Source organism: Phocoena sinus, chromosome 7, assembly GCF_008692025.1.
Source record: "Phocoena sinus isolate mPhoSin1 chromosome 7, mPhoSin1.pri, whole genome shotgun sequence".
In the NCBI taxonomy this organism is placed as follows: Eukaryota; Metazoa; Chordata; class Mammalia; order Artiodactyla; family Phocoenidae; genus Phocoena; species Phocoena sinus.
The window spans coordinates 70,307,888-70,324,889 of NC_045769.1; the positions used below are offsets into that span (position 1 = coordinate 70,307,888).

At 37.8% G+C, this 17,002-nt stretch overlaps 1 protein-coding gene across 3 annotated transcripts in view; it reads left to right on the forward strand.

The window, feature by feature from the left end:
* The window catches only part of KCNH7 (potassium voltage-gated channel subfamily H member 7), a 475,457-nt gene that overhangs the window by 321,744 nt on the left and 136,711 nt on the right, over nt 1-17,002 (forward strand). For all 3 annotated transcript variants that reach the window (XR_004350664.1, XM_032636900.1, XM_032636901.1), the window contains exon 4: nt 14,219-14,647. Coding sequence is in view for 2 of the 3 variants with exons in the window: in XM_032636900.1 (XP_032492791.1) it covers nt 14,219-14,647 (429 nt within the window). In the remaining variant the exon portion in view is untranslated. The remainder of the gene's footprint in view (nt 1-14,218; nt 14,648-17,002) is intronic.

A 17,002-nucleotide genomic window follows, 5' to 3' on the forward strand; every position in this document is an offset into this window, starting at 1 on the left:
TGAGATAATTTTTCTGGGGGAAGCCTAGTTTTGTTTCTTTATTGTCTTCAAAAAGTCTTCATTGGGGCTTCCCTGGTGGCGCAGTGGTTGAGAGTCTGCCTGCCGATGCAGGGGACATGGGTTCGTGCCCCAGTCCGGGAGGATCCCACATGCCGCAGAGCGGCTGGGCCCGTAAGCCATGGCCGCTGGGCCTGCGCATCTGGAGCCTGTGTTCCGCAAGGGGAGAGGCCACAACAGTGAGAGGCCCACGTCCCGCAAAAAAAAAAAAAAAAAAAAAAGTCTTCATTTTCCTCCCAAAATAGCTGTTTTTCATGGTCCATCAAGTTGGATGGGAGTAAAAAAGGGAGTAGTGTATCAGTCCTATGACAAAAAAGGGGATTTTAAAAAAAAGTATTCATTTCAAACTGAAATACAAATGGAGACTTGAAACTTTGATATCTTGAATGGAAGACAATCTATACAGTAGCCTTCCAGGTATCATACATAATCTATGCAACTTTATACTAGGATTAAAATGGCATCTCTTGTGCAAGTCATAGCAAATTCAGTAGTTTGTTTCTTATTATGTGAACATGAATGGCTTCCCTACACTGCAGCTGTCACACATATAGGGAATCATTGGAGAGAGTACAAATATGCAGATAAAATTGTTTCCAGAGCATTACAAAGACCTATTATTTACAACCATTATATTGGTTTTGATTATACCTCCTGTCATTATATGCTTTAAATTTCTTTTTACTTGGTGTCAATTTTTGAGGAGTTGATTGTTAAGTCAAGCAGAAAAGTTAAAGAGAGACAAATTATATTTGGTAGCTTCTGATACTATCCAATTTCTACTTTGTATCATTTCTGATCTTTGGAAAACTCCTTTTTTTTCTTAAAGTATAATTTTATTACCTGTGTGAAATAACATGTTGGCTATTTCAAACATTGTTGCTCCATCGGTAGCCTCTAAAACAAATAACTCAATAAGGAAATAAAAGCAAATCAAATTTTGATACACCCTTTTTTGCAGAAACATCTCAACTTTCAAAAAGCTTAATTTCCTATCTAAATAAGGAGTGTGTAAGTGTGTGTGTGTCTGCGGGGGTAGGCATGCCCTTGTGTTGGAATTTAAGTGAAAGTAATGGGGAGAGGCTACTGTTTGTTTGAGATGATGTGGGTTTCTATATATTCAACTGCATCTCCTGAAATGTAGACAAAATAAGGGGAAAAATGTGAAGGAGCTATAAGAAACTTAGACGAAAAAGAAATGAAGTATTAAATTGAGAATATTAAGTAATAGAAAAGGAGCTAAGTACACAATAGAAAAGATGCATCATGAAAAGGCACTATGATCAATTGGCTGAGTAAATTCTGGAAACCTAGAGACTTGTATTGAATAAAAAGGTGGATCAATTCTCAGTACAAATATCTAGTTTCTGGGTCAGGAACACAGCACAGCAAAAGTGAGCAAATTTCTCTGGGAAGAACTCATTTTTCACAAACTTAATCTCTGTCGAAGATACAGGACCAGCCACAAATAGATGTCCTAAGTCCCCTGGAATGAAGCAAGTACAGGAGAGAGTATTATTCTGATAGGTCTATCAAATTGATATATACTGCACAACTGAGTTGATTAATTACTACATAATAAATATAAATACCAAATAAAAGATATAATTAAACATTTTCTCACTGATGGTTTAAACTCTGCAATCTGAAAAGTGGAAATGATACTGAGTAGAAGAGAAAATTCTACTTTTACTACCAACTAAAAGGGGGCCACATCTAAAGGAACTAAGAGCAATGGGAAGATGTGTTCTCTTTTTTTCTGCTCTAATATCTGTTTCTGTGAAATATTTGCACAACATGAAAGATAACCAAATTATGTGTCCTTGCTTACACTATTAATTTCAAAGTTAATTGTCAAGTGTGAGGCTTTTGTTTTCATTATTTTAAATAAAATATTTTAAAGTTTTATTTTACATTACTTACAAGTATATTTAAGTCTTATATTTCTTCTATTTTATAGCAGAAATCTAGGATCGCCAGTCTGGTTCACACAGACACACATACACATTTTCATTTGTTAAAAATGTCTTTAAGGGGATTGGGGGGAACCTGAATTAAACAAAAAATTCCTGATTTAACAATATACAACCAACAGAAAATTAATGCATTCTATGTTCTTATCCTGTCTGAAAACCAAAGAGTCAGTTGAGCCACTCTAAATGTTGACCTTAAGCTCATATCCCCAAATAAATTTTAACTAATAACATTCACTCCTCTTATCATTTTAAAATAGTTTTTTGTTTAAATCTACTTAATTTACTGTTTCCATCATGGTCAAAAAAATCCATGAAATTTTCTCATTTTACTAAACTTGAAACATATCCCAACAAGAAAGCAGGCCCAAGTTAAGTCTTTTTAGTCACAGAAAAATACTGAATTTTATCATTTATTAATTTATAAATGATTATACTACAAGTCAGAATTATACATGAGATCCTAATTTTTAAGGTACTTTTCATCTCTTTCCCTTAGCAAGTATTTCAGAACTTCACCAGGTTCTTCATGACTCTCATGTCAAATCCACCTCCTATGTCAGACAAATCACCTCCCCTTCCACATCTCAGAGCAAGGGGAGGGCTTGGGCAAGAAGTCCCTTAATCAGCCCACCCTCAACAAATATATCTCAACCCCTGGAGGCAAATCTTAACTGGGGTCCACATCTCCACTTGAAACCCATTCCCTCTGCCATTTCTTCCAAATCTGTCCTTCCCAATGCCCCTCTCTCAGCTGTGTTTTCTACCGGCGCTTTCCCTTTTACTCATGCTGCTGAGAATAGCCTATACTTCAATAGATACATTCTGTTTACATCAAATAATATTTTCTCAAAGTTTCAGTTAGTTCAATGTGTTGCCAACATTTAAAAATTGGAAGATTACACCTAAAATTACGATGTCTGGGGAATTCCCTGGCCATCCAGTGGTTAGGACTCTGAGCTTTCACTGCCGTGAGCCCGGGTTCAATCCCGGGTTGGGAAACTAAGATCCTGCAGTCGCACGGCACAGCCAAAACAACATATCTAGCTTATTTTGGAAAAAAATGAGTATGCAGCCACACATTTGCAATAAGCTGGTAGAGAATACTGACCGCACCTTTAGACGGTATGTACTCCCCAGTTTGCCACAGTCCCCAACTCTCCTTGCTGCTGTTCATACTTGGCTTTCTTTACTTTTGTCCCCTGACTCTTCTTACAGGCATTTGGATTTTCCACACCTACTCATCGTCTCCCTTATTTCCTTTCTTCCTCTGCCCACTGTAATGAGCTTTCTACGTTGTGCTCTCAATGTTATCCTCTAGGTTGAAGGTACTGTGCTAAATTCGATTCCCTTCTCTCGGTTCTTTTATGTTTCATGACACCACACTCCTTTGCTTCTTTTGATCTCTGTGACAGCTATTTTAGTACCATTTTCTTGTTCCTCTTAAACAAGAAACTCTTAAACACTGTTTATCCCCCAGAAGCTGCTCTTAGTATTCTTCTCTTCTTAGTCATCTTCTCTGTACACCCCGCTTGGGCAAACTTATCTGTGACCTACAGGATAAAGGCTCCCTTTCAAATCAGTATCTCCAGACCACACCTGTCTCTAGACTTTTCCAGTTACTTATAACTTCATATATCCAACTGCCCACTGGACATCTTTTTCTGGAAGATTTTAGCACTTCTGGAAATTTAGCATTTTCAAGCTAAGACTTGCCTTTCCATCCCAATTACCATCTACTCTATTCCGTCAAAAACTCTTGCTCTTCATACATTGTGAATGGTGTCATCATCCCAGCCACCCAAGCCAGAAACCTGGGCATCATGCTAAACTTCTCCTTCTCTCTAATCCTCTCTTTTCCCAACCGAAGAGTGATCAAATTCTCTCAAGCACACCTCCTGAATATCTCTCTCATACAGCCCACTGTAATTACCTACTCAGGCCCTCAACACATCTGCTGCAGTGATCTCAAAATTGGTATCTCTGCTTTCAGCTTCTTTTCCTCAGGATCACATGTCCCACTACTGTACATCAGATCATAATACTCCACTGTTTCTATTCTTTATAACGGTTCTCTATTGCCTAAGATTAGGAAACTCCGAAACCCCGTGCATTAAGCAAAAGACACACGGTGTGGCCTCAGATACCTCCGTAGCCTCGTCTCCCATCACAGCGCCCCCCAAGCCATCGCCGTCATACCCCATATTTCAGTGGTGGTTTTTTGAAACGACATACATTCTATACCACCTTGTTTGTATAGCATAGTGCCCTCTCTACTAGACTGCCTTCCTTTCTCTAGCATACCTTCTCCAAAGGACCCTTTACCTGTGGGGAGTTCCTAATTCACCCAGATAGATTTTCCTGTTCTTAACCCTGTGACATGATGATACCTCATACGTGTCTCTACTACCACACTGGCACATCCGTTTGCCTAGTAGACAAGAAACATAAATGACTAAAGAAGGCCAGGAATAAAAATAGAGAGCGAGAGAGGTGAGAGCTGTGGAAAACTAAGGAAGCCTACCTTGTTTAAAGTAGCCAGGAACACTTAAGCTCCAGTTCATAGGAGGGCTGTTGTGTTTTCTTCCGTATCCCCAATATCTGGCAAATAGTGAGTACCCAATACATCCTTGTAGAATGTATAAATTTATGAATGTTATTGTTATATTGAGTAATTAAGGGTTTTTTCCCTACTGAATGCATATTAGTCAGTGATTCTCCAAGAGTAAGACCGTCAGCATCATCTTGTAGCATGTTTGAAGTACGAGTCCTTGGGCCTTACACCAGAACAACTGATTCAGAAACACAGGAATTCAGGGCTTCCCTGGTGGCGCAGTGGTTGAGAGTCCGCCTGCCGATGCAGGGGACACGGGTTCGTGCCCCGGTCCGGGAAGATCCCACATGCCGCGGAGCGGCTGGGCCCGTGAGCCATGGCCGCTGGGCCTGCGCGTCCGCAACGGGAGTAGGCCACAACAGTGAGAGGCTCGCGTACCGTAAAAAAAAAAAAAAACACAGAAATTCAGCAACCTGTGTTTTGACAAGCCCTTCAGGTCATTCTGATCCACATTGAAGTTTGAGAACTACTAGTCTAAGTTACTTAATGGTTAGATAAAACCGTAAAGATAAATTTTAAGTGAAGCTAAAAGTAAAAATATAGTAAAGTTAAATTTCTATAGCATCTTATTCTCACAGTTATTTTCAAAAGTGTACTTTTTCATTTCATTTCATTAAGGTATTATAAAGGAGATTCCATTATCTTTGAAATGATTAAAATTATACTCTCCAAATCAAAAGAGAATTTTTATCTTTATGCTTACTAAAATAAAAGTTTGAATTACTCTAAAAGCTTCAACTGAAGCAAAGTCTATACACAAAAATACAGTTGGTCATTTAGGCAACTATCTAGCTAATTTAAGCCATTAAAAATGCATTAATGTGCTTTGGACTCAATATTTTGAATAATTGACACATAAAAAATATATTTGCCTGTATAGCTACCTTACTCCTTCAAATTTGTATTTCAGTGTTCAGACCTCAAGCTAAGGAACAAAGAAATTTTCTGTATAGCTGGTTTATAAAAGGGCATTCATAATGTTTTTGCTATTCTCCGTTGGAGCTGAAAGTCATTCTTTAAAGATGAAGAGCTATGGTAGTAATACAGAGTTTCCCACTCAGCAAGCATTACTATAGAAACAATCTGTTATTCAGATGAATTTAATTAACGGTTTTAGAGCATAACTAATGTTTACTATTATCATGTGTTTGGAAGTTTCCTCTTTTTAAAGATTAAATTTGCTGTAGAAAAAGGAACCATGACATGGTTGCTAAAAGAAATCTGAGAAAAGTTCAGTCATAAGTTGCAATCAACTTTATACCATGTTTCCTCCCTAGGATGTGAGCAAAATACGTATTTCTAAGATCAAGAAAATTACTCACAGTTGAAAAAATATGCTTTATTCTTTCGTTAGCAATGAATGTTAATGATGGCCTAAATCAGCATGTCCACATCAGAGACCCGGTGTGCATACCATTTGGAAGAATTTGTTACCTAGCAACACCCAAATCAGAGACAGTCCCTATTCATACAGCATGTGGGTAACTGACTTCTGTACCATTTGTGTTTGGAACACTCCATCAAAAGAGACCCTGTCAGTGTAATGACTACATGGTCATCTTGAGTCAATCTAAGTAAAAGATGTTACTACTTTCACACAACATGAGTGGACTCTTTAACTTGGCATTTGGAAAAGAAAGAATTCTATAAAACAGAAGTAAAATACCAGTATGGTAAATCATACATTGATTTATTAAGCTGTTATCACATAGAAATGGAAACTAATTAGGTATATATAATACTGATGTGTTTGCTTTAATTTCCAGTGCCTCCTCGTGGACAGATTTTAACCTTGGGTGGCAAAAGCAGTCCACCAGCCTGTCCTATTTTCTGCCCTATCTCCCTTATTCTAAACCTGTGTTTTCTGCTTCTTTGCTCTCATGATGACCCAGCTAGGTTGGAAGCAGTGTCTCTCAGATATCATCAACATTTGTGAACTTGTTCCAGAAGGTCCCTGCTGCTGCTACAGCTCCTATGATTACTCTCACTCCTGCTACAGCAGTAACTTCTCCTGATCTCCACACATGTGTCCTGCACTACTGGGTCAGGACTCACATTGCTTCAAGATTCCTATTTGGTCTTATACTTACTGCTTTATTTTAAGATGTTGCTTTTTCTTTGGTATCTCTCGCCCTAGGAAATGTCCAAGGAGTCTTAGTCTTTCAAGGCCTTACTGACCACATCTGCTCCTTTAAAGGGTCCCAAATTTAGCTGCAGGTTTACCAGGTCGATGGACTCCCTGGTGACCTTTTGTTGTCACTAACACCAGGACTGCACTGCCCCATGTGTCACCCACTAATCAGGTTAGCCAGGTCAGTACTGAGTTCACACTGAATTATATTTTTTCCCCAGTCTAACAGCTAAGTACTGCCTTCTTTGACAATATTACGGGTTCCTAACACATTAGTAAGAAAGACGTCTCCTTGCTGGGTGCCTCTGTGGAAATTTCTTCCTAAAGAGAAAAGTCAGATATGTCAATTATCTTCCCTGTTTCTCCAGTGAAATATGATCTGCTGCTCTCTCTGACTCAGAGAATAAAGTTATATTTCTCTGCACATCCAGAGCTATTTGGTTGGAGAAAAGTCCCACAGTGATTTTAAGGCTTCCAATTTAAATGTCAGACTTGTGAATACCCTGATTATAGAAAGGTACATTGATGTTAATTCATGAATTCTTATTTTGCCTGATAGTAGCTGATAGTAGACTTATTCAGATCATAATTTTTTTTCAGACCCCAAACTGGCTATCCTTCCCCATCTGTACCATAGGCACTGTGCCTCAGACACCTTCCTCGGGGTGGGGTGGGGGGGACAGCTGCTGGAAATTGGCCACTTCAGGACACAGCTCCACCCCTCATTGGAAGCTGTAGTCAAAGGCGAGGAACTGCCTTACCCAAGGTCATGGCCCTTCCCATGGGGTAGCTGTAGCCAGTGACTGGCTGCAACAGGGAGATAAAAACCAGATACACTAACTTCATTTTGGCATAACTCTGAAGGGCTACCCCAGCTCCACAGCTCCCAGGAGAACTGACTGAAGCTTTAGCTACATTTTCATATCAGTTTTACTTGCTCTTATCAATCCTTCCTTCCTCTTTTCCTTATAGGCATATCTCCTGAAAACACTTCCCCAAAACCCTTTTGCACAGTCTGTTTTCAGGGATCCAATCAAGATACCTCCCAGCACCCCTAATCCTTTGTGAGGGGAAATATCTCTGCTCGTAGCCTTCACAACTTCCCCCCACCCAAATACACGCACATATGTCCTCTCCTTACCCCACTCTATTCTCTGATTTGAATGACTGCTGGAACTAAAATTTTTCTCTGCTTTTCAGTTTATAATTCAGCTAAGCAGAACCAAGCAAGCGTAAGATGCTTCTAATTTATATTTAACCGGATTTTAGTAGTAAAATTATTAAGTAGTCAAAGTTCTAAGAGTTTGTAGAAATGATGAGAAATTAAACCAAGGGAATGATTGGGAATTTGTAATTGTGAGGAAATTAAGTGATTGGGAATATATGGAGAACTTTTCAGATATAGTTGGTTTTCTGCAAAAAATATTACTGTTTCTGCTATCCCTAGGTATATTCTTAAGTTAGAAAATTGTTTCATGTCAAGATTAGCATAATAGTTTTCTGCAAAAAATATTTCTGTTTCTGCTATCCCTAGGTATATTCTTAAGTTAGAAAATTGTTTCATGTCAAGATTAGCATAATAGTTTTCTTCCAAACTCTAGGAGATAAGAATCAGCTCCCAGAGGAGAGAAAGAGAGAGGGAGAGAGACAGAGACAGAGACAGAGAAAGACAGAGAAATAATTCAGATTGATGAGGTTTTCTTAATTTCGATAAGTTGGTAAAACCATTTTCTAAAGTCCCATTCCCACAGGACATAAGGGTAGAAATGTAGTTGTGATCATTATAATTTTGTGTGAACTGGGATTAGTATAAATATACATGCAAAGAAACTCAAAACTGGAAGGAATATTGAGAGTCAACTAATCCTAGGGAATCCTAGGGGAGGTTAATGGAGGGGTTTTTGGTTGGAGGAGAAGGATTTTGTTATTCGACCTCTGAGATCATAAAAAAAGTGTGTATGCATTTATCTGCATTATTTAGAGGAGAGAGTTAGGATTCTCCTCAGATTCTCTTGTGGATATTTAAGGACCAAGAAAACACCAAGTTTGGGGTAAAACTGAAATTAAATCAAGGAAGTTGCTATTTTATTTTGATTTTACCTTGATTTCCTATTTGACCTTGGGCCAAGTATTTAACATTTATTCATATATAGATTGAAGTCATAATTACAGGCTTTCTAAAGAGAAAGACACTGGGAATATCTGTGTGCCTTCTTGGTTGAGATGTAAAAAGCTCTTAGTTAAATGTAACACAGCGTGTATAAGGATGCAGCTTCCAAATTTATCTTCAGCAGCTTCACAGAAGTGACATGTCCTGAGAAAGACATGGTAGTGGTAGATAATTATAAGTTCAGTATAAGTTTCACTTCTCTCAAGTGAAAAATGGTGCATTTAAACGAAACTATGTTTTTATGTAAGTAGTTTATCAATACTTATAATTATTTTGGGGAATGTGTTAAAAAATGTGCCAAGCACCCCTGATTCTGTTGTTATTATTTCAGATTTATTGAACATTTTAGTAGCTAATAGGCTAAGTAGAATCTCTTTTAGTTATTCAAGTTAGAAAGCAAATATACTAAAATATGGAGACAACTTACAAGGGTGTTTTTTTAATGCTAAGAATCATAACAGGATTATACTCATCTAAGTTTTATACTTCATGCCTGAAAGTGCTAACGTTGAGCAAAATTCTCAGTGTGTATTCTTTCCGGATGAACTGCGGTTCGACAACTAAATCTGTAATGCAATATAACATGGTCGTATTAACCTAGTGATGCAGAAAAGACCATCTGTACCACCTTGGATATGACTAAACTGTAGGAGCAAACTAAATGCCTTGTGCAGTCATTAATTTAAGAAAGGCAGTGAATTATTTTTAAAGGAGGAGGGTAATAACTGATGAAAAATGAATAAGAGTAGGCATTGACCTCAGTGAATTGTAATAAGCTTGCAGAATTGTTCGTAAACTGCTTTATAACTCAATTCCTAGTGCATTAAAAACTAATCAAATGACTTTGATGCGGTTCACTGATTTTTAACTTGGCAATTTACTTGAGCATATAAAAGTTGTTAGTAGAATTATGTAAGAATGCTTGCAAAATAGATACTGTGATGCACCGTTATTTAATTATATATGCACACAGTGGTTACTCTCATCTACTAATTAATCCACTAATTAATCATCTACTAATTAATTAACGTACTTGGAGTTTGTGCACTGTGTCATGTCTTTTATCAGAACAATAAATTCTATTTCAATTATATTTACCACTGTTAACTACTAGCACACAAATGAAAGCTTAGAGTAAGAACTTAGCCTGCTTAATTCTAAAATTTTCTGTAATAGGTATTTTACATAAAATTCACTAGATGTTGAGGAGTTTGAAAACACTTTTGTGTATGCTCTAGAATCAGAATGGTAACAATTAATAACCTCGGAAAAAAGGTGAAAATTAACTGTGTTGTATCAAGTATATAGGGCATGGTATAAAGTTTACCATTTCCATCAGCTACTGGGTTCTACTGAGTTAATCATTTTTGGTAAATTTGAGTAAACACAATTCCAGGAGACTAAGATTCTCTGGTTAAGTTGGTCAGAGCAATTAAATATTAGTTTTTCCACAGTCAAAATTGAAGGATATTATCAGTTTAGAATCTGCTAGTGGAAATTCATTTACAGTGCTCAGACATTCTGTTAGAACTGGGATTTGGTGAGCAAAATAGGGGCTCTTCCTACAGTCCACTAGGGGAGAGAAATGTTAATCAGAAAGTCAACAAGTGTATAACTATGAGCTGTTATGAAAATTATGAAGGGAATGCTAATCTAGTTCAGAAGGAAGGAAAAGCTTCCCATGGGAAATGACTTTGGAGCTAAAACCTAAAGGATGTTCTTATAGAGTATGTATAACTGAATCACTCTGCTGTACACCTGAAACTAACACAACGTTATTAATCTACTATACTCCAATATAAAGTAATAATTTTTAAAAAAAGAAATGCAACCAGATTTCCATAAAACAAAACAAAACAAAAAAACCCTAAAGGATGTACTAAGTAGGAAGAGTAAAAATTATCAAACACAAGGAAGCCCTGAATCTGTAAGAAGCACAGGCCTCTGGAGGAATTAAAAAGTTCATATGGGGGCGTCCCTGGTGGCGCAGTGGTTGAGAGTCCGCCTGCTGATGCAGGGGATACGGGTTCGTGCCCCGGTCCGGGAAGATCCCACATGCCTTGGAGCGGCTGGGCCCGTGAGCCGTGGCCGCTGAGCCTGCGCGTCCAGAGCCTGTGCTCCGCAACGGGAGAGGCCACAACAGTGAGAGGCCCGCGTACCGCAAAAAAAAAAGTTCATATGGCTGGATTCTAGAGAGCAATGAGGAAAAATTAAGCTGCAGATAGTGGGGCTAGTGATATCTTCATGCCCAAAGCAGGAAGTTACTGGGAGTAATAAAAGGTTAAATAATAGCTAACGTGATCAGAAGTTAGTATTTTTTAAAGGACAGACAATATGATTCAAATGTGGAAAATGATTAGCATCTTATCGCAAGAAATCAGGTGAACTGTGATTTCTTATCTCCACAAAGTGAGAGCAGTGGAGATAAGAGAAGTGAAAACACTAAAAAGATATTCAGGAGGTGAAATGAACACAATTAGTGGGTTAATTGGATTCAGGGGATGAAGGTGAGAGAGAAGAGTAACTACTAGAATAGCCAGCAAGTCTCAGGCTTATACAACTAGAGGGACTGTGATGCCATTCACTGAAAAAAAAAGGGCTGGGCTTTGAGGGGTAGATTACGAGATCGGATTTGCTACAGGATTTTGAGGTGTCTTTAAGACTTCTAAGAGAAGATGTTGATGAAGCCACCAAAATGTTCATTGCAGCTCTATTTACAATAGCCCGGAGATGGAAACAACCTAAGTGTCCATCATCAGATTAATGGATAAAGAAGATGTGGCACATATATACAATGGAATATTACTCAGCCATAAAAAGAAACGAAATTGAGTTATTTGTAGTGAGGTGGGTAGACCTAGAGTCTGTCATACAGAGTGAAGTAAGTCAGAAAGAGAGAGACAAATACCGTATGCTAACACATATATATGGAATTTAAGAAAAAAAATATCATGAAGAACCTAGGGGTAAGACAAGAATAAAGACACAGACCTACTAGAGAATGGACTTGAGGATATGGGGAGGGGGGAGGGTAAGCTGTGACAAAGCGAGAGAGAGGCATGGACATATATACACTGGCAAACGTAAGGTAGATGGCTGGTGGGAGGCAGCCGCATAGCACGGGGAGGTCAGCTCGGTGCTTTGTGACGGCCTGGAGGGGTGGGATGGGGAGGGTGGGAGGGAGGGAGGCGCAGGAAGGAGGAGATGTGGGAATATGTGTATATATGTGGCTGATTCATTTTGTTGTGGGGCAGGGGCTAACACGCCATTGTGGGGCAATTATACTCCAATGAAGATGTTAAAAAAATAAATAAACTCTTGTTGTCTTAAAAAAAAAAGAATAATGTTTGGCATTAAAAAAAATGCAGGTTTGGAGCTAAGAGAATAAGTCTAGGCTTGAGTTATAGATTTATGAGTCTTTGGGCTAAAGATGGAATTGAAAATATGTGTGTAGATAAGACCATCTGCTGGAAGAGTATACTCAAATATAATGCAGAAAATTTCATAAGTTTTGAGAGTGTTCTTCCATGTTTTAAAACAATCCTCAATGCATTGAGAAAAAGTTCATAGTAAATATATTAAAGACAATGGTGCCCGTGACATTTAAAGAATATAAGGAGGTAGATAATATTGTAGCCCAGATACACCAGCTGACTGACTCGAAGGGCAACATGTGATTGTAAAGCCGTGGGGCGATGTGGACCTAGGCTACTGTAGAACAGAAACAAAAATTAGAATTGGCATTTTCTTGTAGACAATACTTAGAAAAGCTTTGAATTATGCAGTAGTTTTTGAATGCTTTCTCTTTTCATTTCTTCTAGGGGTAGAAGTTTTACCTTTTTATTTTTTTTTAATTTATAAAAGAATGCATGCTCGATGAAACAAACAATAAAGATATATAAAGAGGAATGCATACATTATACTGAGCCAGTCGACATTAAAACTGTGGAATATGTTCTTCCACATCTTTCTCTACCGCCGTGCAACTTATATGGACAAATATAAGGTTTTATTATTTTTAATGAAATAATATCACCATAAGCACATTAGGCTGAAACTTGCCTTTTCACATAAAACTGTATTTGAATAACCTTCTCATCAAAACATATTATTGTTTTTTAAAGAACATCGTAAGATTCCAAAGTATAAAAATGCCACATTTATTCAACTATTCTCCTTCTAGTGGATATTAAGATTGTATCTAGTTTTTGTGCCTTTGTACAGTAATATCCTATAGATGAGGTTGCTGAGTCAAGTGAAAAGTGTATTTTTTCACTTTAATAGATATTGTAAGGATGACTTTCCAAAGAATTTGTAACGATTTGCATTTCTACCAGCAAAGCGTCAGAATGCTCGTCAGCTTTCTTTGCCAGCACCAGATGTTATGTTTCTTTTCTTCATTTACTGCTAAATTGAAGAGTGGAAAATGATATTATCTTGTCTTAATTTGCATTTTTTACTACAGTAAGTTTATTAGCTAATATTTTCATTTTTAATATCTACCTTTTAATGTTTATATTTAGTTGCACTTCTAAGCATCAACCTCTCTGAGATATGTTTAACATTCCATGCCATATTCTTTGACACTGGAGCAAAAAATAATCAGGAAAAAGAAATTCTTATGTGTACATCTCTCTCTGAAACCAAAAGCTTTTCAAGAATCCCAAACAGAATGAGGACATATGTAATTGACCCCACTTTTCCCATCCACACTTGACTAGCAATATTATCCAATACAAACCTTCTAGGTATGTCAGGCCAGTGCCTTACCCCACCCCATTCCCTTTCCCTCCACTTCCAATGCAATTACATTCCCCTCTACCTCCACCCCAACATAATATAATATAATACAATATAATATAATCTTTCCTGTAGCTGGCCCTTTTATACAAAGTATCCATTCCTTTCTTTCCTTTCTAAACTGTGCTCCAACCTTCAGTTTCCCTTTAAAAAAATGGATGGATAGTGATTTTTTTTTCACTTTATTAAAAAAAAACCTTGTGTCATCCAAATAATGCTTTTATTTAGCTGGAGTATATCTAACCATCAGTAACATGGTAAAGTTATTTCACTATTTTCTTACAACTTATATGCTAATTCATATTGGTCCCAGAGAAGTTTTCTACAATATACCTCACTCCGACTGTAAAATGACTTAAGTATTAATAATTTTTTACACAGTATTTAAATATGAGTCGACAAGGTTCATTTGTTTGTTTTAGGCGATATATCCTTTGTCTTGTAACAGTGTTCTTTCCTGTCTGTATTTGTAGGGAAACTTTTTGGGTTCAAGTTCCCTGGTCTGAGAGTTCTCACTTACAGAAAGCAGTCTTTACCACAAGAAGATCCTGATGTGGTAGTGATCGATTCATCTAAGCACAGCGATGATTCCGTAGCCATGAAGCACTTTAAGTCTCCTACTAAAGAAAGCTGCAGCCCCTCGGAAGCAGATGATACAAAAGCCTTGATACAGCCCAGCAAATGTTCCCCTTTGGTGAATATATCCGGACCTCTTGACCATTCCTCTCCCAAAAGGCAATGGGACCGACTCTATCCCGACATGCTGCAGTCAAGCTCCCAGCTGACTCATTCCAGATCAAAGGAAAGCATTTGTAGTATACGGAGGGCTTCATCGGTTCAGGATATAGAAGGATTCAGTGTCCACCCCAAGAACATATTTAGAGACCGACATGCCAGTGAAGGTATGTTTGTATTTTTAAAATATGGAAACATATGTTATGGGGTAAAGAAAGGTATTTCTTATTGTGTTTAATTCTGACATCAATCTTTATACCTTTGGAGAAGAAATGTGAGTAGAGTCTATTAAAAATATGAGTTCTACATTCAGAGTTGTTACTGATTTCCTCTTTGAGCCCTAGTGAATAATTTGGTTTCTTCTGGCTTCTTCATCCTTTTCTGAGATAGAATGATAACTATTATCTGCTTACTTTATGGAGTGTTAATTAACTAATGCTTAATATAAGACCTGTTTAGGTGATGACACTATCATCTCAAGCATAATTAATTGTGCTACATTTAGTAAATAGTCAAGACCTGGGCAAAAAAGAGTAGTGTGCTGTCACAGGACTATTTTATCGACCAACTCTGTCTAAAGGAAGAGGTGTATGAAATGTGATACTGAGTGATCAGAAATCTATACACTAATTGGGAGCAGGGAAAGGATAGGTAGGGGGAAGGGGCTCAACCAAAAACAACTTGACGTGCAAAGTCAAAATTCATTTATTTCTCTCTGCCCACGTCAAGGTCACATTCATGTATTAGCCAGTAGTGAAAGTAGGGATGCTTAAAAGGCAATGCTAAAAGCAATCCATCATTAACATGATGATGGATAACATTTGCTGGATATTTACATGCGTGAGGCAATGTAAGTGCTTGACACACATTGATTCTCTTATAATTCTCATAACAACAACCCTATGAGTTAGGATCTATTATTAAGCCCATTTTATAGATGAGGAAACTAAGGCTTAGATATGTTAAATAAATAATTGGTCCAAGGTTATAGAATGTCAGAGCTGGCCCTCAAACCCAGGACTGGTCTCCAGAATCCACAATCTATCCATGCAAAGCTTTTCTTCCTTCGCTCCTACTCTATGAAACTTTGCTGCAAGGGTCTGTTGAGTCATTGAATCTTCTCTGGGGAGGTCCAGATTCAGGGTACCCATTGCATGCATACATTAGTCTCACTTTTCTACAGATTTGGGTTCTTGAGAGGCCCATTGTCCTTTCTGTGGTATTTATTCCTTCGAGATCCCATCATCATCCATGCTGCCACTAGTTTTCTTTTTAAAACATATATCTGATCACGGGGCTCCTTAGTGTAGGGTACTAGACAATTTTCCAGCTCTCCACAGTTAGTTTTCAAGCCTCATTTCTAGCCCCTGCAAGATTTCCTCCCCTACTGTATACTCAATTCTAAACCTGCACAAAAATAATTGCCTTTCCCAAAAATATATCATGCATTTTTGTGCTTCATTTCTTTGTTCTGCTGGGAATACTCTTCCTCACTTTGTCCCTCCTCACACTACTACTCATAGCCATAAGGACCCGTTTCTCCTTTCCAAACCCGAAGAATTAAATGGTTTCACACCTGAGTGTGCAAGGCAGTGTTTACATATATTATAGCATTTCTTACATTCTACATTTATTCCACATTATATGTCTTGCGTTCCTATTAGATATACAAATAAATAATGATGTCGCTGAGAGCTTCTCTGGCACAGGAGTTCTGGCATAGTTGGCTCCATGGCCTTGGTCTCCAGCACAGTTGCCTATTTCATGGAAGGAACTCAATAAGCCTTGGTGTGACATTGAGAGGATCGTGCTCGTGAATTATGTTCCAGAACTACACCATCAGGAAATAATGAGTTATCTGTTCCGTAGTACTCTGAAATTTAAACCAGTTTTAGGATTGAATCATGTGGGGATTTTTATTTAAAGGGTGCAGTGAAGTAGAGAAGGCAGAAGAGGTGAAAGAAAATGAGTTGGCAGGAAAAACTTCAAAGAGACAAATCAATATCAAAGAAACAAAAAGAACAGTTTTCTGTGAGAGAGATTTGATGTGGTACAAGAGCAATTAACAAATCCACTTTAATCTCTAGTCCAAAGAAAGTCAAAGGGAAAAGGAAAATAAAGGACAATTTCCAAACTGGATCATTGTGTAAGGCTCTACAGCATCTAGTTACAGCATGCCCACTCTCTCCTGACTAAATGAAATCTCTGAAATTTGATCTTTGAGCAATGGATCCTATGGCTGAACAGCGGTAAATCCGATACGATAATTCAGATGACCAGCATATATTTTTGTTTGTTAGTCCAATTCGTGTAGTCATCTTTAGGAAGCATACTGACTTTTCAGAGATTGGCCTCATTGCCTAGAACCTGAGTTACATTTTAATAACTTTCAGAAACAATATTAAATGATACATGTTCAGTGCACGGTACAGACTTTTAGCCTGTGTTTTGACAGTGGTGCTGAGTAGGTTAGATCAGATTTCATGATTTAACTTTATTGTTTTCAATTTTATATGGTCTCC